This window comes from Tiliqua scincoides, chromosome 5 (genome assembly GCF_035046505.1).
Source record: "Tiliqua scincoides isolate rTilSci1 chromosome 5, rTilSci1.hap2, whole genome shotgun sequence".
NCBI lineage: Eukaryota > Metazoa > Chordata > Lepidosauria > Squamata > Scincidae > Tiliqua > Tiliqua scincoides.
In genome coordinates this window covers 68,781,801-68,809,625 of record NC_089825.1, presented here as the reverse complement: position 1 = coordinate 68,809,625, position 27,825 = coordinate 68,781,801, and the positions used below count along the sequence as shown (strand labels likewise).

The 27,825-nt window shown below is 41.8% G+C and overlaps 1 protein-coding gene across 1 annotated transcript in view; it reads left to right on the top strand.

Annotated features, from left to right (window-relative positions):
* Window positions 1-24,165, top strand: part of TGFBR1 (transforming growth factor beta receptor 1) — a 36,253-nt gene extending 12,088 nt beyond the window's left edge. Inside the window, exons 2-9 of the mRNA XM_066627162.1 lie at window positions 10,740-10,991; window positions 11,238-11,480; window positions 14,421-14,651; window positions 15,582-15,749; window positions 18,173-18,329; window positions 20,032-20,156; window positions 20,246-20,376; window positions 20,644-24,165. Of these exons, the coding sequence (XP_066483259.1) occupies window positions 10,740-10,991; window positions 11,238-11,480; window positions 14,421-14,651; window positions 15,582-15,749; window positions 18,173-18,329; window positions 20,032-20,156; window positions 20,246-20,376; window positions 20,644-20,769 (1,433 nt within the window). The 3' untranslated portion in view covers window positions 20,770-24,165. The remainder of the gene's footprint in view (window positions 1-10,739; window positions 10,992-11,237; window positions 11,481-14,420; window positions 14,652-15,581; window positions 15,750-18,172; window positions 18,330-20,031; window positions 20,157-20,245; window positions 20,377-20,643) is intronic.
* The last annotated feature ends 3,660 nt before the right edge of the window (window positions 24,166-27,825 follow it).

Sequence of the window (27,825 nt, the reverse complement as noted above, 5' to 3'; positions counted from 1 at the left end):
TTGTATTCAAGTCAGTGAGGTCATCTGTGTTCTGCATCATTAATGCTGCTTATGTTAATAAGAACATAAGAAGAGCCCCGCTGGATCAGGCCAAAGGCCTTCCGAATGCATTTTTCAGTGTTAAACTCATCTGAGCAGAAGTATCCTTCAAATGAGTTATTTCCCATGTTTTCTTCCTGCAAAGAAATTGACAAGGCTTTGTCACTCCCCTGCCACTTGTGGAAGTGATTCCAAATGTTGCATAGTTGTCTGCCTCCAATCTCCTCTTCTAGAATGGCAGCTTGGCCAAAGAGCTCAGTTTTTCAGCAGCATTCTTAATAGTGACTGCTGGACCTTGAAGGGCTTACCTCCTTCATCTGACTGACTTGGTGGATACTTTTGACATAGCCATGAATGTACCTCAGTGTCAGATTTTTCTGAGTGGGCTTTCATTTTCTCTCTCTCTCTCTAAAAAAAAGTGAAAGTTCTGTCCAAAGTTCAAGTGCTTCAAGATGTTTCCTGGAAGGCCAGCAAACTTCTGTGTAGTAGTGATGAACTTGATAGTCTGTTACCATTTCTTGACAAAACTTTTAAAGAAGGTGTGAACTCAAGGCTGTGGCTCTAATGGTCAATACCTTTCTCATTTCTTTCAGAATTGTCAGCAGAGTCTTTAGCACCAGTGCATTCTGATGTAGAATGCAATAAGCCACAATGATGTGTGGCGCTTCTTACTTGACCAAACCAGCAAAACCTGATGTTTAATGTTCGAACTGAGGCTTCTGTGACCAGAAATGCATTTCCAGAATCTCTTCAGAATCAGGAGAGAAATGCTACAATCTTAAAAAATATGAATAATTCCCGACACTTTGTCCCAACTATGTGTGAAAAAGATCTAACTACCCTATCCCAAAACTCAAAGCATAGTATCGCCTTGTACTGACTGATCGTCTTGTACTGATAGTATCGCCTTGTACAGTACTGACTGTACTTGTACTGATAAGCCAAAATCTGAAGTGAGTATTCTAGCCAAAAGCTCAAACATAGCCCCTAGTGTAGGTAAGTGCTCCCACCTCCAGCACAGCATTGGCTGATTGAAGTTGCCTAACTATAAAAATTATCAGTTTTTCCCTTACATTCAGATAAGACTAAGCTCTGCTGGAGGTAGGAGTACTTACCTATGCTTAGTGATATTATGGTCTTAATTTAAATTATTCTTATCAGTGCCATATCTGTGGATCCTGTATCTGGTGTTTCAATTATCCATGGATCGGGGGCACCCCTCCTCCCATGCACACCCATTAATGTGATTTAAAGGCTTATCTTTGTGAAAATGCTCTTGCTAGGGTCACTATAAGTCTACAGGCTTATAGCGACAATTAGGCTGCCTTCAGGAAGCCTGAGTGCTTTAAAGGACGCGACTGAAGAACATGAGAACATAAGAACAGCCCCACTGGATCAGGCCATAGGCCCATCTAGTCCAGCTTCCTGTATCAGTGGCCCACCAAATGCCCTAGGGAACACACTAGATAACAAGAGACCTGCATCCTGGTGCCCTCCCTTGCATCTGACATAGCCCATTTCTAAATCAGGAGGTTGCACATACACATCTTGGCTTGTAACCTGTAATGGATTTTTCCTCCAGAAACTTGTCCAATCCTCTTTTAAAGGCATCCAGGCCAGATGCCGTCACCACATCCTGCGGCAAGGAGTTCCACAGACCAACCACACACTGAGTAAAGAAATATTTCTTTTCTCTGTCCTTACCCTCCCAACACTCAATTTTAGTGGATATCCCTTGGTCCTGGTGTTATGTGATATTGTAAAGAGCATCGCTCTATCCACTCTATCCTTCCCGTGCATAATTTTGTATGTCTCAATCATGTCCCCCCTCAGGCATCTCTTTTCTAGGCTGAAGAGGCTCAAATGCTATAGCCTTTCCTCATAAAGAAGGTGCCCCAGCCCAGTAATCATTTTAGTTGCTCTCTTTTGCACCTTTTTCACTATATCCTTTTTGAGATGTGGCAACGAGAACTAGACGCAATACTCCAGGTGTGGCCTTACCATCGATTTGTACAACGGCATTATAATATTAGCTGTTCTCAATACCTTTTCTAATGATCCCAAGCATAGAATTGGCCTTCTTCACTGCTGCCGCACATTGGGTCGACACTTTCATCGACCTGTTCACCACCACTCCAAGATCTCTCTCCTGATCTGTCACAGACAGCTCAGAAGCCATTATAGCCTATACGTGAAGTTTTGATTTTTTGCCCAATGTGCATGACTTTACATTTACTTACATTGAAACGCATCTGCCATTTTGCTGCTCATTCTGACAGTTTGGAGAGATCCTTCAGGAGCTCCTCATAATCACTTCTGGTCTTTACCACTCGGTAAAGTTTGGTGTCGTCTGCAAACTTAACCACCTCACTGTTCAACCCTGTCTCCAGGTCATTTATGAAGAGGTTGAAGAGCACCGGTCCCAGGACAGATCCTTGGGGCACACCGCTTTTCACCTCCATTGTGAAAATTGCCCATTGACACCCACTCTCTGTTTCCTGGTCTTCAACCAGTTCCCAATCCAGGAGAGGGCCTGCCCTCTAATTCCCTGACTGTGGAGTTTTCTCAGTAGCCTTTGGTGAGGGACTGTGTTGAATGCCTTCTGAAAGTTCAGATATATAATGTTCACGGGTTCTCCCACATCCACATGCTTGTTGATCTTTTCAAAGAATTCTAAAAGGTTTGTGAGGCAAGGCTTACTCTTACAGAAGCCATACTGATTCTCTCTCAGCAAGGCTTGTTTGTCTATGTGTTTTGAGATTCTATCTTTGATGAGGCATTCCACCATCTTACCTGGTATAGATGTTAGGCTGACTGGCCTATAGTTTCCCGGGTCCCCCCTCCTTCCCTTTTTAAAGATCGGTGTGACATTTGCTATCCTCCAATCCTCTGGCACCGTGGCCGTTTTGAGGGCCAAGTTGCATGTTTTAGTCAAGAGATCAGCACCTTCATTCTTCAATTCCTTAATAACTCTTGGGTGGATGCCGTCAGGGCCCGGTGACTTATTGATCTTTAATTTATCAATGAGGTCTGAAACATCTTCTCTTTTAACCTCTATCTGACTTAATTCCTTGGTCAGGAGGGGCCATTCAGGCAGCAGTATCTGCCGAGGTCTTCTGCTGTGAAGACAGATGCAAAGAACTCATTTAATTTCTCTGCTATCTCCAAGTCTGCTTTTATCTCTCCCTCACCATTCAGAAGGCCAACCGCTTCTCTGGCGGGTTTCCTGCTTCTAACATATTTGAAGAAGCTTTTATTATTCCCCTTAGTGTTGCTGGCCATGTGTCCCTCATAGTCTCTCTTGGCCTCTCTTGTATCACCTTCTTACATTTCTTTTGCCACAGTTTAACAGAAGTTAACAGGAAGTAGAATAACTTCAGCTTGCTCTTTATCTCAGTTGCATCTTTTGAAGCATTTAGGCTGATGGGAGGCAACCTAATCATTGCTATAAGCCTGTAGGCTTCCAGTGACCCTACCAAGAGCATTTTCACAAAGATAAGCCTTTAAATCACATTAATGGGTGTGCACAGGAGGAACTGTGCCCCCCAGATCCATGGATAATTGAAACAGTGCATACTGGATCCACAGATATAGTACTGATAAGAATCATTTAAATAAATGTGTTATTTAACACATTAAGGACGCATTCCTACCCTATGCTGGAATGGGCAAGCTAAGAGGCTTGTGCTATATTCAGTGCAGGATAGGGTCATATGGTGGCTCAGCCAGAGGCAAGGGAAAACTTTTCCCTTACCTCCAGATAAGGTGCCCTTGCCCCTATGGGTCTCCTCAGACTTGTGCCACCTCCTGAGGACGCATTCCTACCCTATGCTGGAATGGGCAAGCTAAGAGGCTTGTGCTATATTCAGTGCAGGATAGGGTCATATGGTGGCTCAGCCAGAGGCAAGGGAAAACTTTTCCCTTACCTCCAGATAAGGTGCCCTTGCCCCTATGGGTCTCCTCAGACTTGTGCCACCTCCTGAGGTGGCACAAGTCCAAAGGGAGTGGAGCGCCCTCAAGCTGCTCCGAACTCCCCAGGAATGAGGGTTGGGATCCTGCATAAGTGCTGGATCCCAGTCTTGCCACCCACCCACCCACCCCTGCATGCCCCCGGGGCTACCCACCGCCTGCCCTCCCTCTTGCCTCCCGCCTCCTCCCCGCCCACCCCAGCGGGGAACCCAGTGCAGAGGCTTGTGTCAGCCTTCGCAGACCGGTGCACCTATGTGAGCTGGCCTGGCTTCCTCCTGAGGAGGCGCAAGGAACTTGCGCCAGCCCAAGAGCTTCTCTGGATTGCGCCCGAAATTGTGTTAATGGGGGTTCTATAGGGCTTCTCTTATAACATCTCCTATATCCAACGGGGGGGGGGGTAGTCTGTGGAATGGATCCCCACAGATATGGGGACATGCCTGTATTTGTTTTCAGTGATGGATAATTGTGTTCCAGAGGCATATATTGTACTTGCAGGAGCTTAGTAAATTTTTTCTAGGTTTCATCTTCTCTACAAATATGGTTATTCTTGAGGGTTTTTTTTGGATATACGTGGAGTTTACTGTTATTACCTGATAGTGCCAGTTGGACAACACTTTAATGCATCTGTTACCAAAAGAAACAGGGCTTCTAGATGGAGAATGTTAATGAAGGATACTTCATGATCATTCACCTGATTTTTCACTTGTGAAAGGTTTTTTTTTAATGTCTGTAAGAAATTACAAAATGTCTTACAAGTAGTTATAACAATGTGCTTGCTCCTGGTAGCATTTGGAAATTCATATTCGTTCAACAGCATTTATACAAGACAGTTTTTTCCCCAGAAGAACTTGAAGTGTAGAAATACTTCCATAAGGTATTTTGCTGAGGGGGAGAAGCAATTTAACAGTATATCATACATAAACACTACTAGAGATGATGCAGCATGTGAAACATTTTTGGAGCCTTCCTTGATAAGATTAACTGTGAATGTCTTCCCTCAAACTCCCTGCTAAGGTTACAGAATGATTTGGTCAGAAAACACCAGTGGTACAATTGCATTATGAATTATGTAAAACTTATTGGGCAACTACATTGAGAAATGTTTCTTGTATTTATGAGATCTTAACCCAAGAATCCATTATCAAATGGAACTGTGTACTTCATTTTAGTTCGTTTTCTTTGGAAGCTGAAAGCAAAGGTTGGTGTGTCCCCCCCAAATGCTAGAGAGAAATATTTATTAATAATTACGTCATACCAGTTTCTTTGGTAACAACTACATGTGAACTGTAAGAATATAATTATCAGTAACTCAAAATAAACTGAAACTCTTACTGGTTGGTAATCTGAACAGCTAGATTTGCCCCTTCTTTCTGTGGGTCTTCAATGGACCCACAGTGGAGGAATTTGCACGAGCGCTTGAGGAATCTCTTCCAGGCCCAGTCGATGCAAACGCATCCAACAGATGGGAACATTTCAAGAATGCCGTTTACAACAATGCCTTGTCCATATTTGGCAAGAAGACCAACAAGACGGCAGACTGGTTTGAAGCCCACTCTGAGGAGTTGACACCAGTCATTGAGGAAAAGAGGAGAGCTGAAGCAGCATACAAGGCCTGTCCCAGTGAGCGCAACCTGCAGGTCCTCCGAGCTGCTCGCAGCAAAGTCCAGCAGATTGCCAGGAGATGTGCTAACAACTACTGGCTCCAGCTCTGCTCCCAGATACAGATAGCAGCTGACACGGGCAACATCAAGGGGATGTATGACGGTATCAAGCAGGCCCTAGGTCCAACGCAGAAGAAAATTGCCCCTCTGAAGTCTGCCGCAGGCGAGGTCATCCAGGATCGGGCGCAGCAGATGGAATGCTGGGTGCAGCACTATTCTGAGCTATACTCCAGAGAAAATGTAGTCACCGAAGAAGCGCTGAACAACATTGAGTGCCTGCCTGTGCTGGAGGAGCTTGACAGTGAACCAACCCTAGAAGAATTTCACGTGGCCCTGGACTCCCTTGCCTTTGGCAAGGCACCTGGAAAAGACAGCATCCCTGCTGAAATCTTAAAGTGCTGCAAAGAGATCATCTTCACTGAGCTGCATGAAATCCTCTGTCTCTGCAAGGAGAGAAGGTGGAGTACCTCAAGACATGAGGGATGCAAACATCATCACACTGTACAAGAACAAGGGCGACAGGGGTGACTGCAACAACTACCGTGACATCTCTCTCCTTAGAATTATAGGAAAGTTGTTTGCCCGAGTTGCACTAAAGAGGCTCCAGGTACTTGCAGAGAGCGTTTATCCAGAATCACAGTGCTGATTCCGAGCCAACAGGTCCACCACTGATATGGTATTCTCCCTTAGACAACTGCAGGAGAAATGCAGGGAACAACGACAGCCACTCTTTATAGCCTTCATAGATCTCACGAAGGCCTTCGACCTGGTCAGCAGGGATGGCCTCCAAGATTCTCCCCAAGATTGGATGTCCACCCAGGCTCCTGAGCATCATCAGATCCTTCCACAAGGACATGAAGGGCACTGTTGTCTTCGATGGCACCACATCAGACCCCTTTGACATCCGAAGTGGCGTGAAGCAGGGTTGTGTTCTTGCACCAACCTTGTTTGGGATTTTCTTCGCTGTTCTGCTGAAGCATGCCTTTGGAACTGCAACAGAAGGCATCTATCTGCGGACCAGATCAGATGGAAAGCTCTTCAACCTCTCCAGACTGAGAGCAAAGTACAAAGTCCAGCTGAAATGTCTGCGTGACTTCCTCTTTGCCGACGATGCAGCTGTCACTACCCACTCTGCCAAAGATCTCCAGCAGCTCATGGATCGTTTTAGCAAGGCCTGCCAAGATTTTGGACTGACGATCAGCCTGAAGAAAACACAGGTCATGGTTCAGGATGTGGACTCACTTCCCTGCATTACAGTCTCTGCACATGAACTGGAGGTTGTCCATGACTTTGTGTACCTTGGCTCAACGATCTCCGACACTCTTTCTCTCGATACCGAGCTAAACAAACGCATTGGTAAAGCAGCTACCACGTTTTCCAGACTCACAAAGAGAGTCTGGTCCAACAAGAAGCTGACAGAACATACCAAGATCCAGGTCTACAGAGCTTGCGTCCTGAGTACACTTCTGTACTGCAGCGAGTCATGGACTCTTCACTCTCAACAGGAGAGGAAACTGAATGCTTTCCACATGCGCTGCCTCCGATGCATTCTCGGCATCACCTGGCAGGACAAAGTTCCAAACAACACAGTCCTGGAACGTGCTGGAATCCCTAGCATGTACGCACTGCTAAAACAGAGATGCCTGCGTTGGCTCGGTCATGTCGTGAGAATGGATGATGACTGGATCCCAAAGGATCTCCTCTATGGAGAACTCGTGCAAGGAAAGCGCCCTACAGGTAGACCACAGCTGCGATACAAGGACATCTGCAAGAGGGATCTGAAGGCCTTAGGAGTGGACCTCAACAAGTGGGAAACCCTGGCCTCTGAGCGGCCCGCTTGGAGGCAGGCTGTGCAGCATGGCCTTTCCCAGTTTGAAGAGATACTTGGCCAGCAGTCTGAGGCTAAGAGGCAAAGAAGGAAGGCCCATAGCCAGGGAGACAGACCAGGGACAGACTGCACTTGCTCCCAGTGTGGAAGGGATTGTCACTCCCGAATCGGCCTTTTCAGCCACACTAGACGCTGTGCCAGAACCACCTTTCAGAACGCGATGCCATAGTCTTTCGAGACTGAAGGTTGCCAAGTCCAAGTTCTTGGACTGCTTAAAGGTCAGTTCTCACCAAACTTTCAGACTGTTGTGATTACCAAAGCCTCAGAGAAACAGTCATAGTTTTTTCTGCACATCTTTCTGACTTCTATCTCCCAGCAAAGCAGGGCAATAAGATCTTTGTTTCCTGACTTGTAGCAGAGTGCCTGTATCAGTTATTTGAAAGGCAAGGCAAAAAGGTGAACTGGGGCGAGATCCAAAGGACAGCAAGACACAGGACTCTTCACCAAAGTAGGTCACCAGAAGAAGGGAAGCAGCAATCTACAAGCAATGAATATCCTGTATGCTGCTCAGATGAAGCTGGCACTTTCTGAGTTCAGAAATGCATATTGGCTTTGAATGTTGTGTTTTGTCTATAGTATGCACAGTAATTATCATTCTCTATTTCAGCAAAATCCTCATACCACATAGTTTCTGGCATTTTGAGTGAGTAAAACTTTTATCATGAATAATTGTTTCACTCATTCCAAGAAAAAAAAATTTATCAGATTTTTTTCCTAACACTCCAGTTTTTTTTCCATTGGAAAAATTGAAAATATTCTTGGGGGGGGGGGGGAGAGAGAAAGAAATTGTTTTTCTGAAACTTTCCATTTTTCTGGACCTTCACATCTCTAGGTGGCATAGCACCATAAAATGTTTTATTTATTAGACCCTAAATTACAGGTAGAGGGACAGAGTCATTTGCCTGAGTCCACTGTGAGTTTAGGACTGAAGAGAAATTTGAAATGGGGACCATTCTCTTCATGTGAGATGGAGATCAAATAGGAGGAGGCTGGGAGCTATAATGATACAAGGAATTGAATGGGAAACCTGATGTGAGAATTGGCATTTAAAAGTATTGAGAAACTGAAGGGATTTTTTATAGCAGACATTCTTAACCCTTAATGAGTGCAACCCCATTCAGTGCAGGATGATATTCCAGCATCTGCATCAAGGATTTCTGAACCAGGAGAACCTCTGTCTTATCTGGATTTAATTTCAACTTGTTAGCACTCATCCAGATCCCCATTGCCTTCAGGTAGCACTCCAGCTCCTTTCAATTGAAAGAGAATTTAATGCTGAATTCATTAAAAATAAAAACAGAATTCAAATATCTGCAATCCAAAAAACTTGTACTGTGAATACTGCAACCATGACACACCTTCTGAAGCATGAGGAAGCAGCAGAAGAAACCAGAAGTGCCTCTCAGATGCCTTCTGAGTCACAGGAAGGCTGCAGGCTGCTTTCCCATGGAAGTTCTCTAAGAGGCACTTCCAGTTTCTTGGCAAACCAAAAGTGGCCTCTGGGAGACCTTCTGAGGAGCGAGGAGGCCACAGAAGAATCCAGAAATACCTCTCAGAGGCCAGAAGTGCATCACTGCACATGATCTCCCTGCACCTCAGAACACCTCCTAAAGCAATTTGAAGGCATTTCTGGTCATGTCTGGAGGTCCTCTGTGGGTCCTCCAGCCATTGGTGAGTCAAACCTGTGGGTTCTGAATCCACAAATAAAAAGGACCCACTGTAGGCGAACAGTGGTTCATAGTAAAGGGCATTCCATTGTTGACCTTTCAGGAAACAACCCTGACCTGAACCCAATAGAAAATTTGTGGCACTTTTTGAAAAACCTTGTATGAATGAAGTGTCCATCAAATCAAAGGCAATTAATTGAGGCTGTAATTGCTTCCTGGCACCACATCATAGCAAAGACATTATACGTATACTGTATAACAGTATCAATACTTGATAAATATACTGTGTAATAATAGCAGCTATAATGTGTATTGCTGGACCAGATATTAATGCATTTTGAATGTTGGAACCTGACTAATTAGTATGTGATGTCACAATAATGAAACATGTCTTATTTTCAAACATAAGTGGGAATAAATACTGATTATTTCCATGTTTAATAGTGAGCATTAACTTTGAAACATCATTAGACCCGACTGGTGGTTTTCAATAGCCATTACAGATTTAGAGAGGAGTTCAGATGCAAGAGCCATGTGTTTGAATTTGTTAGAATTGAATGTATGTATGTAAAATATATTTTTTATTTGAAAATGTGTTGCTGCTTCCTTTTGTCAGAGCAACAGTAGCAATGTTAATATCAAAAATAGATTTTAAATGGTTTACAACATATAATCAGTTCTGTCAAATGTTGATGATGGGGTCTAAAATGTTACATTCTCAGAAGTCTGCTTGCATCCAGTAGAGCTTTCAGGGTTTCACTTCAAACAGTTAACTGCCATACTCTATCACATACTTTTTGAAATTCCACTGTGTTTTAAAAGTGGCCTGCAGCATGGTATGGAGCAGTGCTTTTTGTCTAGTGCCCCATGTTTTGGCAAATAGATTTTGGTCCCACTTCTCCACTAGATGTGGTGATGGCTGGGGAAGTGGGCAATACATGACTGTGCAGCTCCCTAGCCCTTCAAAATAAGGCAAAGTTTGAGTGAAGTTCCAACTTCGGGGCAAAGTTGCATACAATAGTGTACAGCTGCTCTCTCTGGTGATACTTGCAAAAGGTGTTATGTGTCCCTCACCCTCAAAAATGGTTGAAATGCCCTGGAATGAAGTACTGTTTTGAGACACTCCAGTCCAAAGCTTTCTGGGGTGTGCAGAACTAGTTCCACAAATTGTTGGATTCTGGCTGTTGTATTTTATGTTCTGTTTGTAACAGTCTGAAAGTGTGTCTGGAATGCTAGTCTCTTTCAAATGCTCTGAATGCTTTGGTCAGATGTCAACTGACCAAACACTGGTGAAAGGAAAACTTAACATAAAGTCATCTTTTCATCACAAACCCTAACCACTAGGGATAAATTTTCTTAAAGGTTGCTGGACCAATAGTAAATTGGAATACATGAGTTTGGAGATTTACTGTGGCATATATTACCAACTAGAAGAGATAATATATTCTTAGGTGCACTTTAATTTTGTAAATTTAACAGTGTTTAACATAACTAATACTGATATTTTTTATACAGCCTTACAGTGTTATTGCCTTCTTTGTACGAAAGAGAATTTTACGTGCACAACAGATGGACTCTGCATTACTTCAGTAACACGGAATGGAGAGAAAATCATACGCAATAGTATGTGTGTGGCAGAAATGGATCTCATTCCCCGAGATAGGCCATTTATTTGTGCCCCCTCATCAAGTGAAGGAGTTACTACTATGCCGTATTGCTGTGATAAAGACTTCTGCAATAAAATAGATCTTCCAATTCCAACACCAGGTAACTTTTGTTCTCCAAAATACACAAATCATAAGGAATATTAAATAAAATGAAAGCAGGTAGTGGAATAAGCCAACATTCTGAGCTAATATCTGTACCTGGGAACTGGTAATGGGTGGGAGCAGAGCCACGTGCCAAAGCATGCTCAAGGTATGTTTTATGCTAAACTAGTACAAACTATGTACAGAATACATATGCTTAACTAATAGTTGGATATTTTCTCTCCATTTTTCTCTTTGCTTTTAGGCCCTGTATCAGGAAAACTTTCTTCTAGTCTAGGACCAGTGGAATTGGCAGCTGTCATTGCTGGACCAGTTTGCTTTGTTTGCATTTCACTCATGTTTATTCTATACATCTGCCACAATCGTACAGTCATACACCATCGAGTTCCAAGTGAAGAAGATCCTTCAATGGATCGGCCTTTCATATCAGAGGGAACTACTTTAAAAGATTTAATTTATGATATGACTACTTCAGGCTCTGGCTCAGGTAGTATAGTTTTTTCTGTACTAATAAATTGCCTTTTAAAAAAGAAATACAGTATTTGTTAATAGTGCTATTCAAGCATAGCAACTTGCTAGAAGTTATGAGAATAATGTGTGGCATCCACAGTGGCACTAAAGCCCCCTGTAAAGTCATTTCTAAGAACTCTTGGCAGTAGTGTGAGATATGGCACAGGAATGAGGGAGGAATGGGGTAAATGTCCATTACTTGCTGCAGATGTTTTTGGTTTCTGGGACAACCGTTTTGTCCTACATCCCATATTGTTGCTGTGGGTTTACATTACATTAATGGTACTGTGAATGCTACCCGGTGTCTAAGCTTTCTCTTTCTTAGGTTTATGAGGTGTCTGCAAGCTACAAATGTCATGTTGTTAAAAGTGTAATTTTTATATCCAAGTCTTCCCCCTCCAATGATTAGATTTCATCATATTACCAAAAAAACTGCATTTATTTGTAGGAACTTCTTTATTTTAGATGCAGTATTGTTTTGTAGAAGAGGGAAACCCATGTTTGTTAAATTTCACATCTGAAGTGGTGTGCCTAAATACAGTTCCATGTTACAATCAGACGATACCAACTAACACAAATCTTGAGATGAAGGTAGGATACTGCTGAGACACGCCTGCCTTGTTACATCTGATGCCTAGAGGAATAGACTCTGAGAAGAGGCTCAGTGATGGAGCCATATGTTTTGCATGCATTTCAATCTGTTCCATATCTAGAAAGGACTGAGAGAGACCCATGCCTGAAACAGCTGCCACCAGAGGGTATAAAACAACAGACTAATGGTCCAACTCTGTATAAGGTATCTTGTTCCTCTGCATAGTCTCACCAAAATGCTTTACAAACCAAACCAGGTAGGAGACCAGCAAGTGGAACAGTCATTTGGACCTACCAAGAAAAAGTAGAATCCCTTGAGTACATCCCCGCAAACCTGCCCAATATTGTAGATATATCAACAATTCAAGGCTAATTGTGTCAGAATCCTTGAGAAGATCTCACAGCATCAAAAACAGTGTAGGTTTTTTCAGTTGATCTATATGCAGTGATTACAAAGACCATGTGTACAATTGATATCAAGACCTGTTCAGAAGTCATATGCATGGGTGTAAGAAGTTGGTAACCTCTATGCACAGCTGTTATTGCAGAGCAACTGTTTGTTCAGTAAAGTTCTGCAGAATAGAAAAGTTACAGATGGCAATATCTGGGTAGAAAATCAGGATCAACATCTAGATTTTTATCTTCTACTGAGGATGTTTCCACACCACTGACAAAGGTGCATTTTTGTAACAGTTTCAGGGGACCTCCAAGATGAGGTAAATGCCTTCATAAAAAATTCAAGGTGTTTCCATATACCTGAAGCAGAAGTGTTGCAAATGTGCAACAGGGGCTGTAAATAGATAGCTTTTTTCATACTGTCCAGGGTGCTGACCTATAGATGGTTATGTAAATCATACTCAGAAACTGACCTTATCCAAGAAAATCCCCCTCCTCACCCATTTTACTGAGCACACAGACCTGGCTGTTGCAAGCATGGGGGTGTGTGTGCCTGTGTTCCCTGACCTTTGAATGCCCTGGAGGGGGGAAAAACCCACTTGATTTCAAGTTAAGCTAGCTGCTAAAACACCAGTTGAGGTGTTTTGCAGGCTTACAACAGAACCAGCTAGCTACCTCCCCCCCCTCCCCAAAAAATGTTATCAGAACCTGCAGACAGAAGTCTTCACTAAGAAAAAGTCTCAAGGAGGCAATGCTCTGTGACCTTTGGATAGCCTGTAAATAGCTGGAAAAAACCCTTTTTAGCTCAGCTAGGCCTGCAACAGCATTGACACTGTGTTGCATTATCCTTACAAAAGGCCTAGCTAATTATCTTCCATCACTCTCTTAATAGCTGCAGAAAGAAGCCTTCAGTAAAACAAACAAAAGACACAGCCTAATATGAGGACCCTGTAAATAGGCATAGTGGAAGTATAAGTCACCATTAAAAACTTAATTCTGTTGAAAGAGTTGATGTGGAGAGGTGCTTGAATTTTTTAAGTCCTGAAATGTTTATAAAGTTACTAAAATAAGTCTGAGTTTTTTGGCCCTTTGAAACAGTGTCCTTGACTCATATTTCCAGCCTAAGGAAAGAATTGCAGGCTTGAATAACTCTTTATCTCAACCTTCATGAGGTAACAGAGGTGTGAAGCACCTAATGACAGGCAATAAACATATTTGCAGAGCTTGGAAAAGAAACTGGGGGTGGGTGGGAGATGTACCTAGTTGCTTAAGTCACTCAAAGGCTGCAAAGATGTTTTTGCTTATCAGTAGAAAAAAAGTGGGAAATGACTTTCCTAATGATTGAGGTTTGATTTCTGCTACAAATTAGGTGTTCATCAAATAAAAGGCAATTAATTGAGGCTTTAATTGCTTCCTGGCACCACATAATAGCAAAGTCAGAGCTTCAAACACTTGTTCGCTCTCGCTCTGCTGCTGTTTTAAACAATAAAGGCTACACTGATAGTATAGATTTATCCTGACTGCAATATTTGCAGCATAACATTTTTTTGTACTGCAGATACTTAAATTCTTTTTTTCTATTGAATTCAACATTAAATTCTCTTTCAATTGATCAACACTTGCATTTAATGAAACATTTTCTATAAGCCTGCAAAGTTGCAAAACATTAAATTTTCAAAAAAAAGTGTCTGCAAGTTTGGTCACCACTATAAATATCTTCAAGTAGAGGAACTCCCCCTCCCCCAGGCTTGATATTTTTTTGTAAGACTCTTAAGGGGGGGAGGAGTAAAGACATGCGCACTTTGCATATAGTCAGTATTGACATTTCGTTTCTGTAAATGCCAGAAGATGTTAGAGGGATAGTTTGTTTTTCTTCAATCAGGTAGATTTAAAATTACCTGGATCTTTGCTGATGAACTTCATTTTGTAGGTTTACCATTACTTGTTCAAAGAACAATTGCAAGAACAATTGTGCTACAAGAAAGTATTGGAAAAGGTCGGTTTGGAGAAGTCTGGCGAGGAAAATGGAGAGGAGAAGAAGTTGCAGTGAAAATTTTCTCCTCCAGGGAAGAGCGTTCCTGGTTTCGTGAGGCAGAAATCTATCAAACAGTTATGTTGCGTCATGAAAATATCCTTGGGTTTATAGCAGCAGACAATAAAGGTTAGAAAACTTTTAACAAAATCTTTCCTGGTTATATCTGAAAGGTGTAAAATTATGGGTTACATGAAATTGGAGCATTTTGTGTATCGGCAGAGAAAAAATTTAAACACCAATGCACAGTTTGATCACTGCTTTATCTTGGAACTTAGTTTGGGAAAAATCCTGTATTGTGGAGAAAGCTATGAAGTGGAAAAGAATGTATTTTATTATATTCACTTCACATTACAGTGATTATATCCCATGTTTATTCTCTATAATGACACCTGACAGGAAGAGGCATGCTACTATTCTTGATCTCCAAGGAAGATTCAGAACTTTCAGTGAGAAATAACTCTAGTTCTCTTGTTTGAAATTCTACTACTATAAATTGTTTGTACACCAAGAAATATATCTCTGTCCTCTAGAACTTCTGCTGATCTCAGAATTGTCAGAAGTTCATTAGACAATTGTGAAGTAATTTATACTTTATATTACATAATTCACTCGACTCTGAGATGCTTAGTTTTTCTTTATTTGCTAGCAGCTGTGTGTATAGCATTGGGACCATGGTGGGGTGAAAGGTTAAAATGCCTCCCACTCCATGTAGCATTGCCCTCCCAGTAGCTGCTATTGAGTAATGAAAACTAAGCACATCATTGCCAAATGTAACATGAAGTTTGGTGCTGTGTCTGCAATTCGGGCATGTGGTCTGCTTTAAATTGCATTGGAGATCAGTGAGATTTAAGCATCCCAAGGGTGTGCAGGATGGCAGCCTCAAACTTGTTATTCTTTGGCATCAGTACAAAAATTTTCCATTGTCTTCACATCTTACCACAGAGACCACAATTAAATGAAATGTTGACTCATACACAAGAATTGCTTTTTGTATATTTTAGGTTTTGTGTGTGAGGTTTTTAACTTAACATTTATAGTATTTTTTCTGTTTTGCAGATAATGGTACGTGGACCCAGCTGTGGCTGGTATCAGATTATCATGAGCATGGCTCTCTCTTTGATTATCTAAACAGATACACAGTTACTGTAGAAGGAATGATAAAATTAGCTTTGTCCACTGCCAGTGGACTTGCTCATCTTCACATGGAAATTGTTGGCACTCAAGGTAACTTAACTACATTGAGTCTACAGTATTGCTTGTTCAGCCTAATAGGAAAAATCATTGGATGAAATTTAAATTTGTATGCTTGTCTTTGAAAACTAAGTATACACACGTGGAAACATACATACACGCACGCACGCCTGTGTACATGCATACTTACATTACTTGGAGATGTTTGAATTGGTCAATTCACAATATATCTTTAATTACAGTACAGCGGTGTTCATAATCCTACTCTTTGTGTGTGTTTGTGTGCATGGTGGTCAATTTCCTAGTATGTGTTGGCTTTTTCTTAACTTCAAAAAAATCCTATGGATAACATTAAATATACTGTATATACTCATGTATAAGTTGAAAAACACCAATAAGCTCCTTCATCTTTCTTCCGGTTTGGAGAACAATTAATGGTAAGTTGATTTTCAGGATCTGGCCTCAGGTACAATCAGACAACATCACCATATCTAATTCAAAGACTTTCATACATTTCTAAGTTTTACCCTTGACTTACCCACAGAACATAGTGAATTCCATGACTTTTGGCTTAAAACTTACCCTCAACGTGTCCATATCACCTTATACATGAGTATATATGGTAGTTCCTTTTTTACCAGCTATAAAACAACTGTACCAAGTTATTGGGTTCCTATGTTTCTGAGGTAATTTAGGACCAAATCCTAACCATGTTTCCAGCACTGGTGCAGCCGTTCCCACAGGGCATATACCACGTCCTGTGGTGGGGGGCAGTCATAGAGGCTTCATGCAGGTAAGGGAAGATTTGTTCCCTTTCTGCAGGGCTGCACTGCTGTTGCACCTGCACTGGAAAGTTGAATAGGATTTGACCCTTAATCTCTGTGCATAATCAGTGGCAAGCTGTCAGACATGTGCATGTTGGTATTTTGAGACTAGGATTCTACATCCACAGCAGTGAAAGTATGCAACACTGTTGAATACTAAGGAAAGAGGCACTAGTCAGTTCATCAGCCTTTTCCTATTTTGGGAGCAACTAAAATTCTGCTTGATAACAGCAAGGGAGGAAATGGTGGATTAAAAGAATGTGAAAGTACTCGGATGGGAAATACCAGTTCAGGTCAGTCCTTGGCATTTGCAGGGGTTCTCTTCCCAGAATGCTTGCAGATACCAAAAACTGCAGATAATGAAATTCACTGACTTACCTGTTGTCTGAGTCATGGGGAGGTTGCATGCAGCCTTCCTATGCCTCAGAATGCCTGCCAGAGCCTTTTGGCAGGCAAACCAGAATTGCCTGCCGAAGGGCTCCAGCAGGTATTCTGAGGTGCAGGGAAGACACATGCAACCTCCCCACAACCCAGAAGACCTCCCAGATGTGACCTCAGCTTACGTCTGGAAGGTTCTCTGTGAGTCCTCAAGACACAGGTTCAGAACCCACCATGGGTCAAACCCGCGAGTTCTGAATCCACAAATAAAGAGGGCCTACTATGCTGTCTCTCAGGGATGGGAACTCGAGTCAGGTGACTCAAATCTGAGTCGCAAAACTCAGGCTATATTGCCCATCTCTGACAGGAAGGCACCAATGATCATTGGATGAAGAACGGTTGCAGTGGGACTACTTCTGAGTAGAGCTGCAAAGAATTGGGTCGTCCTGGGAAACCTTGCAGCTGCTGACCCTCCTCCCTCTTGCTGCTTCTGTCCCTGATCTCATGCAGTCACACACACACACACACACACACACACACACACACACACACACACACACACACAGAGCCCTGCAGCAGCCCCATTTCTTTCCCATGCCTGACACACATATCAAAGACTCGTGACTCAAGTCTTTTTGAATTGCTTTTGAAAGTGCCTCTGTTGTGACTCATTGTCACAACAATGAGTTGTGGGGGCGGAGACTCAAGCTTGACTCGAGTCATGCCCTACTGGATTTGCCCATCCCTGTTGTCTCTCCTATTCAAGGCCTCATAACACTAAAGATACAGTTTGTATCCGGATCAAGTCTTGGTAGTTCGAGATGGGCTGCACTGTTTTTTAGGTGCAGCATTTATAGCATCTGGAGATTAGTGAATTTAATTCAACGTATTGATAAAGTGTATTTCAATATTGGATTTTATTCCTTTGTTTAATTTACAAATGTCCAGATTGCTCTGGTAGGATGAGCCGATTTTTTGTGAATAGGAGTAAAACCTTATATCAGTCTCAAACAAATGTTTCAAATTATCTCAGTGATCTCATTTGTATTTGGCACATAGCTTAATTTGAAAATTCATGTCTTCCTTCCATACGTGATCTCTCAAGTATGTAATAGATGTTATTTGTGAAAGTTGTTTCGACACCAAACTTGCTGAAGCTTAACAATGAATTTGAATTTAAATGTATGAGTACACATTTGTTTTTTTACAAAATATTCTACTTCTGTTTGTGTGTCTTTTTTTAATTAAATGCAGGAAAACCAGCTATAGCTCATAGAGACTTGAAATCAAAAAACATATTAGTAAAGAAAAATGGAACATGCTGTATTGCAGACTTAGGTCTGGCAGTAAGACACGATTCGGCTACAGACACAATAGATATTGCACCAAACCACAGAGTGGGAACAAAAAGGTAAAGTAGCATTAGTTCTATTAAAATACATTTTGTTAAGGTGGCTGATGAGCATAGCTTTAACTTTGAAAGCAAATGTGCAGGAGAACCCCCAGGGTCTGTTAAAAGCTGGCATAGTTTCCCATAGTGGAAACCAGCCAATGTGGTGTAGTAGCTAGAATGTTGGTTTTAAATGTGGAAAACCTAAGTTCAGATTCCCGCTCGAGAATGAAACTCCATAAAAGAAATTGCTATTTTTCTATTCAAAACCCCAAACAAGGTTATTTGAGTTTAAAATATTTCTGTAAGCCTTTGTAACCATAATGTGTAACTGTAGCCTTTGAAACTGTAACTGTAATTTGTTGCCTCTCTTTTTTTTTCCTTCCTCCTTGCCTTACTGGTGGATGTTCCAGAATTTATAGGAAGTACCTCTCTTTAGACAATAGAAAGATTGTAAGATGTCCTGGTCTCAAGAGACCTGGTTGGGGTGGGGGGCTCTCATTATGGAATTCTCTTCCATACAGTAAAATAAAATCCCTGCACATCAGAATTAAGATTTTGGACATGAGCCAGTTTCTGTGTGTAAGAAATCTTTGTGCAGAAGAAAATTCATTTTATGTGATCCCTTCTGCATTTTGATGTGGTACAGTTCAGACATTTGTTGCCCATCTTATATGTTTGTGAAACTTAACCTCATTTTAGCTTTCCTTTTCTCTGTCCTTTGCTTATAGTTTTATAATGCACTCTAGTGGCCATAAAGACTCAAAAAATGTCCCTTGGATGGAGAGCAGAGCTATATGTTCTTCTGTAATAAACATTACAGTCATGATTAGTATGTTGGTATGCTTGCAATTGATGTATGCTTGCAATTGATGAAATTGTTCTTAAAACACATAGTTATTTCTATTAGTAGCCTAGAGTTGTAGTTTAGGCTGGATGAAAATGGAACTAGCAACCCAGTCTTATCCAGGCCTTGTGCTGATGGCACTCACATTCCATCAGTGCAAGGCCTGGACTGTTGATGCAGCAGGAGCTGCTGCAACGGTGCATGGGTTGGGTTGCCAGTGCAATTGGAAGTCAGCTGTGGGTGGAAGCCAGTGACCTCCAGTGCCTCTGCTGGAGCAACTAAGGCCCAATCCTATCCAACTTTCCAGCACTGATGCAGTTGTACCAACAGGGCGTCCACTGCATCTTGCAGTGGCGAGAGTGTCATGGAGGCCTCTGCAAGGTAAGGGAATGTTCCCTTAAGTCGGAGCTGCACTGCGGCTGCATCAGCACTGGAAAGTTGGATAGGATTGGGTCCTAAATTGTCAGAGGGGGTGTTGTGCAGGAGCATGGCAGGGATCAGGTTGGTCACAAGCATGTTGATGGTAGATTGGGACAGTGGTGGCATCAATATCCTGTGGCCCAGGCTTGACACTACCCCCTCAGCAAAGTTTTTATTTACCTCCCCATTGCTGCCTGGACCCTGGATGGCCCAAAGTATGCAGCAGAAGCTATACCAGCATTGCTTTATGCTCTGGGTTGACCCAGGAAAGGATTGGACTGCAGGGCAGTAGTGAATATTCTTGGAACTGATTGTTTTGTGGTGCTTGAGTTGGTTAGTTTTCTGAATTGGGTGATTGGACCACTGCTACTTATGAAACCTCAACAAAAGAAAAATATAAACTCCTATGTTCAAAAAGCATTGTATAATAAATAATGTATATTGGTATTTTAATAGGTACATGGCTCCTGAGGTGCTGGATGATTCCATAAACATGAAACATTTTGAGTCTTTCAAACGAGCAGATATTTATGCAATGGGATTAGTGTTCTGGGAAATCGCTCGCCGATGTTCAGTTGGTGGTAGGTACAAATAAAAATGAAACAAAACAGAATTCATCACTGTCACAACAGAACCTGAAATTATGCAATCTTTGTTTATGCATTTTCAGGAATTCATGAAGATTATCAATTACCATATTATGACCTAGTCCCCTCTGATCCTTCAGTTGAAGAAATGAGGAAAGTTGTTTGTGAACAGAAGCTACGACCCAATATTCCAAACAGATGGCAGAGCTGTGAGGTGAGGTATTCAGAGTATTTAAAAATATTTAAAGCAAACAAATTCATTGTTATGAGAATGCATATGAAAGCATTTGTTTTGAGTGAAGATAATGAAATTGAACTCTTTGTCCTCCTTGTTGAAGTTACTTTACTCCTTTTGAATCTGTGGTCAAAGTTGATTGCACAGTTTTAAAGCCTTTTAACAAGACTCACTTGTTTGTGGTTCAAAAGAATGAGAAGTTATGGCATGCTAACTAAAGTTGCCATGTCTCTATTTACTTTACAGGCATTACGAGTAATGGCCAAAATTATGCGAGAATGTTGGTATGCCAATGGAGCAGCCAGACTAACTGCTTTACGTATAAAGAAAACGCTGTCGCAGCTCAGTCAGCAAGAAGGCATAAAAATGTAATCTTGGAGGTGCTATTGAAGGATACTTTAAGGGTCCATGTCTGCATCTGGTTTGTGCATTGAGAAGGCTAATTGTTCTACCTCACTGAGGGAACAGAAGGATATTGCTGCCTTTTATACACAATAGGAAAATTAGTTATTAGCCCAGGATTTCTATAGATGTGGTAAACAGTTGTACAGATTCTTACCCTGCACTATGGACAGCTCTTTCCCTGGGCACTCAAAACATTGTGTAGTCTAGTCTCAGTAATAATGTAACTCCGTTTTTCAAGGGTTAATGCTGATGTGTTACTTGCAGACATGAAGATTATGCATAAAATAGTGCAACACTATTTATAAAATGCATTGAAGGATTTCTTGAAAGTTTTTTTTAAGCTATTTGCTTTGCTCATGATGGTACACTGTATATTCTGAACCACTCTTGGATTTTTCTTGTATTCAGATTGTATAGTGTTTTGGCTACTAGACTACATTCTGTTGGACATATTTTTAAATCAGGAGTTACTGACATGACCTCATTCAGTCCAGAGGAACATTTACAACATATGCAATTATATTTTATATTCTTTCTGTTCTTTTGCTTCAAAACATTACATGCCTTCAAAATAGATTGTACTGTACCAGTAAGTGCCACTTTTGAATCTTCTTCATGCAGTTCTCTTCATGCAAAGTCTTTGGTGCTTGTAGAATGACATCAAATAATGGTTCTTAGCTAAAAGTGGATTACATACTTGCGTATAGAACTCTTCTCTTTTTACCAAAAACACTAATTCTGAAGACTGTAGGAATCTTAAGTACTATACATTAATTCAGTGCTGTTGTCTTAGTTGTACATCACAATGAGTTGTGGTGTCAACAATGGCACTTAACTTCTAATGAAGTTGGACTCTTACAAAGAGTACTTGAAGTTCCTTTTAAAATTTTGATATGAGATTAATCTATTAACATTTTGTAGCTCTCTGATGCCACCTATGGAAAATAGTTATTTCTCCACAGGCATTATCTTTTCAAAGAACAATGCTTTGCTAACAGATCAGCTGACTCCCAGCTTTCCCCAAGGTGATCCACTTGTGAAAACTATGCATATGGATAGTCTTATTTGATGCAGTCATTCTTTGCAAAACTCCAACATTTTCCTAGCATCAGGGACTGCTATATGACTATTTTACTGAATCATATTAATATGCATAAGTGGATGGCACTGTCTGTGTTGATTTATATGCTGGGGGAGGTAGAAGGACTGTCTCTAGATTACCTGCCCATGCCTCTGACAACTGCTGGAGTTGGCCACACTGGCTGACTCCAGTTTGACAAGAGACTCCTGCAGAAGCATTTGCACAGCCCTTGACCCTCTGTGATGACCTCTGATCTGAGGCCTCCATCTATTAAGTGGCAACTAAAAATTTGCATGCAATTTATTTTATTTTCTTAACATATCTGGCAAAGCAGTTCACCATCAAACATGGATGCTGACTAAGGGGTTTAGTTCCTATGAAACAGCAAAAAGCTCCAAGTTAGAGCAGTATTTACACTTAAAACTAAGGAATCTGCCCAGTGCTTTTGATTCCTAACTTGCACACAAATTGGATCACTACTGATATATCTTTAAAACAAATGTATGAAAAAAAGAAACTCTCGCCTTAAAACTAGTTTTTATAAGGGTTAAAAATTAAATTTGCATATGAATTAAAACTTAAGACTCTGCATATCTGCAATTATTTATACAGGGGTGCAGGACGAAAGTGATTAACTGTACAATATCTGTCTGTCGTCTCGTCTTTCCATAATTTCTAAAGGCAAAATTATTTTTGTATTTTAGTCTTTTACAAATTCTGTTGTGCATCATCATGAAAGTTTGCTTCCACGATGATGTGTATCAGTATTTCTGAAAGTAAATCACTACAAAGTAGCTCAACTTATGAGATACTGTGAGATCAATATTTGAGCAGTTCTTACAATAGACATTGCAACATGCAAATTGCATATCATGAAAATGGTACACAGCTCTTTGCTGCTTTTGCTGTGATATAATTTTGAATTGTATTCATGTTTTTGTTGTTTGATTTTTTTCATCTGTTGACTAAAGTCATATATAGATTTGAAATGCTCACCCAGGCAAGCATTAATAATATTAAAAGCTTGTAATGTTTTGCTCTTAGGTATCCAGGAGGACCAAAATATTTAACATTCAGACATTAATTTTATATTATTCAAGGATATATATTCAAACAGTCTGCACTTACTTGATATGGTTGGTTTTCTTCTTTAAATCAAGATTTGTCTTCTAAATATGTAGTATTAAAGTTGCATTTCAGATTATGGGCATCAGTGATCAGGTTACTTACAGAATGCACAGAAGGAACAATAACCAGTTGAGTTACTCAGAAGTCTTAGATGAACTTCTTGAGATACTGGAATTTATCAGGGACCCATAATCCTTGAGAGCTGGTATGGTATATTTTAATTTCCCTGTCCAGGTAGTCTTTCACACCTTCATGTCTTGTAAGCCTAAAATATCTGTATATATGGCAATAGTATAGTCTTACAGATTCATTCAAATGTAGCAAGAGGCTATTCTAACAAAGTAATTATTTGCCAGTTGAGTGCCATGGATCCACCTTTTTGTTAGCTCATTTTTTATACTGTGCTATTAAAGTAGTTACAGTGGTATTTGAGTTATGTTACATGTACAAAAAAATCAGTGTCAGTTGCTTTAAATTTGAATTACCTCTACAGAGACCAAGGTACATTTACCTCATTGTATATATAATGTTTAATATTTTTTCAGAACATTCTCAAGGTTGGTAATTATCTTTTAAAATATGGGTATTACACTGATACATTTACAACTTTGCTGGTACTTTATTGGCTTTTATCCAAAGCCTCATGTGTGCTCAAATGACACTTTGAAGCTCCTGCTAAATTGGGCTTTCCCTTTCATTTCATTATTAGAATGGCTTGGTGTTGTCTGTGTGGATGTACATGCAGAGTAACTTCTAATAAAAATTCATGGGAAAGCCTTTGCTTGTGTGGAGCTGCATGTGCACATTGGAGCATCTGCATGTTTTCAACAAGCTCTGGATTGAGCCGATTTGTGTATTTTCTTCTGCCCAAATCACATACTGCATTTCTGCTATTGTATTTTTGGCAAATATGTTTGCTGTTTTGTCAATGTAGCATTGGCCCTTCCAGAGCTATGTGGCTAATGATGTGTATACCTTTTGCAAGATTTAAAAAACCTGTATAAATGTGTCACTTTTTAAGCCTTACAGAACTGTTTGTTTCCCCATATATGCCTGATAATTATGTATTTGTAGTGTATACAACAGTGGATTGTAAATAGTAGGTGAGTGGTGGCTATAAAGTGCTAATATACTAGAAAAAAATAAAGCAATGACAGGTCATCCTTTTTTAAATAAATACTTGTGATTTTTTTTAAATGCAGTTTAAATGATATGAAATGTAATTCTTTCTTAGTTTGTACACTGGACCATTTAGACAAGTGACCTTTTTCTTAAAAACAAGGGCATACTTAACCTGTTAGAATAAGAATTAGAAATGTTAAAATCTATGTAAATAGATGAATTGAGTCGATTGTCCTGAATCAGATATCTTGTTGGGACTGAAGTGATGCCAATGACTTTCAAAATAATTGCACCACAGTGTTAATATGGCTATCTGAATACATTTTTTTCTGTCATAAGAATATAAGAAGAGCCCCATTTGATCAGGCCAAAGGCACATCTAGTCCAGCTTCTTGTATCTCACAGTGGTCCACAAACGCTTCAGGGAGCACACAAGAAAACAAGACACAAGCTGCATCCTGGTGCCATCCCCTACATTTGTCATTCTGAGGTAGCCTACTTCTTTTGGTTGCTCTCTTCTGCACCTTTTCAATTTTCACTACATCCTTTTCGAGATGTGGCAACCAGAGCTGGACACAATACTCCAGGTATGGCCTTCCCTTCAATTTGTACAATGGCATTATAATATTAGCCATCTTATTCTCAATACCTTTTCTAATGATCCCAAGCATGGAATTCACCTTCGCTGCCACTGCACTTTGGATTGACACTTTCATTGAGCTGTCTACCAGCACCCTAAGATCTCTCTCCTGTCACACACAGCTCAGAACCTATTAGCCTATATGTAAAGTTTTGATTCTTTGCCCCAATGTGCATGACTTTACATTTACTTACATTGAAACACATTGCCATTTTTCTGCTCATTCTCCCAGTTTGGAGAGATCCTGATGGAACTCTTCACAATCTCTTCTGGTCTTCACCACTCAGAAAAGTTTGGTATCATCCACCACCCTGGCCACCTCACTGCTTAACCCTGTTTCCAGGTCATTTATGAACAGGTTGAAAAGCACTGTTCCCAGGACAGATCCTTGAGGCACATAGCTTTTCACCTTTATCCATTGTGAAAATGGCCCATTGCCTCTCACTTTCTACTTCCTAGTCCTCAATCCATTGCTAATCCATCAGAAGACCTGCTCTCTGATTCCCTGACAGTGGAGGTTCCTCAGCAGCCTCTGGTAAGGGACTGTATCAAACACCTTCTGCAATGCGATTGCCCTTATATGGAATATGACCCTGTTTTGATGGCTGCTGGCAGGGGAAGGACCTGGACCTCGGCTCACCGCTTTTGCTAATAAAGCTACAGATTGGGGGTAGGTGGTTTAATGCCCTTTTGAACTCTGGTAGTGCAGTATCTGATTCAGACCTGCTTACTTCCTGCTTTGCTTCCAGTAAAGTGGTATATGGTGATTACTTGTTTCCACCATTGTTTCCAGAGGCCCTTGGTCAAGGTCTGTCTTGGGTTTTTAGGGTCAGTCAGTTGGTAGACCTGCTATGAATGAAAGACCACCCCTACCGGATTCTTCTGGGATGTGATGCTCTGTCTGGGATTTATAAGGCTGTTGTATGAGGCTGTGGCCCAAGATCCTCCCGCATTGCTCATAGGGGAACCAGATGACCCAGAAAAAAGGGTCTTCCTCTGGTCTGTCACCAAAGAGCTATGCACCACCCTATGTTCAAGGGTGAATATTCTGGAATTCTAGAAGGCCCAGCAAGAGGACACTAGTTTGAGGAAGCTACAAGACTGCTGTGAGTGAAGGGGTGGTGGGAGACACCTGCATAATCGAACAGTACCCCAGAATAGAATGGGAGGGGGCCTGGGGGGGGCAGATAGACCACACCTTGACTGCAGCATGGCACCCAGTAGCAACTAGTGGTGTCCCAAGCTTACCAGCACCAGGTGCTCTAGACAGACTGATCAAGATACATGCCTTTAACACTGGCTTAGAAGCCATTCTCACCCAGCATCACAAAGGAACAGAATGACCGGTCCTATTCTGTTCTTCTCTGCCCCCATTGCATTCACACAGAGCCGGCCAGCGGAACTGTTCCATGTTGTACGAGGTCTTCTCCATCAGACCCCACCAACCAATCAGGAGGAACACACGGAAGTCCGCTGTTACATGTTCGCCAGGCACTTTGTGGATAAAATCACTCGGATTCGCCACGACTTGGTCTCCCATGTTGACAATGTCTAGTGATGTCCCCGTGGCACCTGTGAATCCTGTTTTGTGGGATTCTTTTCAGCTTGTAGAACCTGAGGATGTGGACAGGATCCTTTGGAGTGTGAGGCCATCCGCCTGCCCACTGGATCTGTACCCAGCATGGCTGGTTAGATCTGCCGGAAAGGGACTGGCCGAGTGGACAGAGAGGGTAGTAAATTCATCTTTGAGGGAGGGGGGATGCCTCTGGCATTAAAGCAAGCAGTGGTTCACACCCTCCTGAAAAAGCCCTCTCTGGACTCCTCTGTATTAGATAATTATTGGCCAGACTGGAACCTCCCGTTTCTGGGCAAAGTGATCGAGCGGGTGGTGGTGTCTCAGCTCCAGAGGATCCTGGATGAAGCGGATTATCTGGATCCCTTTCAATCTGGCTTCAGGCCTGGCTTTGGGACAGAGATGGTGAATGACCTATGCTGAGGGCTGGATGGAGGGAGTGCATCCTTGCTAGTCCTTTTGGACCTCTCAGCGACTTTCGACACCATCAACCATGGTGTCCTTCTGGGACGGTTTGGCTGAGGTGGGGATCAGGGGCACTGTTTTACATTGGTCCTGGTCCTTCTTAGCCGACAGATCCCAGATGGTGGTACTGGGAGACTCCTGTTTGGCACCCTGGCCCTTGAGGTGTGGGGTGCTGCAGGGTTCTATATTGTCCCCCATGTTGTTTAACATCTACATGAAACAGCTGGGAGAAATCATCCAGGGATTTGGAGTTGGGTGCCATCAGTATACTGATGACAGCCAGCTCTATCCTTTCCACCTGACTCCAGGGTGGCTGTCTCTGTCCTAGAGCATTGCCTGGAGGCAGTTGGGATCTGGATGAGGGCGAACAAGGTGAAATTAAATCTGGACAAGACAGGTCCTCCTGGTGCAGAAATATACGATGCGGATGCCGGACTATCACCCTGCTCTGAATGGGGTTGCACTCCCCCTGAAAGAACAGGTTCGCAGCTTGGGGATTCTCCTAGACTCGCAGCTCCTTCTGGATGTCCAGGTGTCAACTGTGGCCAGGAGTGCCTTTGCCCAGCTTTGGCTGGTGTGCCAGCTGTGTCCGTACCTGTCTCGGGCGGATCTGGCCACGGTGGTCCATGCCATAGTGACATCAAGATTAGATTATTGTAACGTGCTCTACGTGGGGCTGCCCCTGAAGACAGTCCAGAAGCTACAGCTAGTGCAGAATGCAGCGGCTTGGGTAGTTGCTGGGGGTCGGCGGTTACCCCTTACTTTCGGCTAAGCCACTTTGAAGCCCTGTCTTGCATGGGATACAGTGCAAGCCACTTGACCTGCCTGTTCCAGCGCAAGATAGGATTGCGCTGTTAGTTACTTAACTATCCAAAGTACATTTTTTCCTAGAATGCAGTTTTTATTGTGGCTGCAATTTCAGCAGATGAGTGCTGTTAATGAGTTTCTCCATCTTAGTAAAACAGTGGTTCTCACACATTTAGCACGGGGACCCACTTTTTAGAATGAGAAACT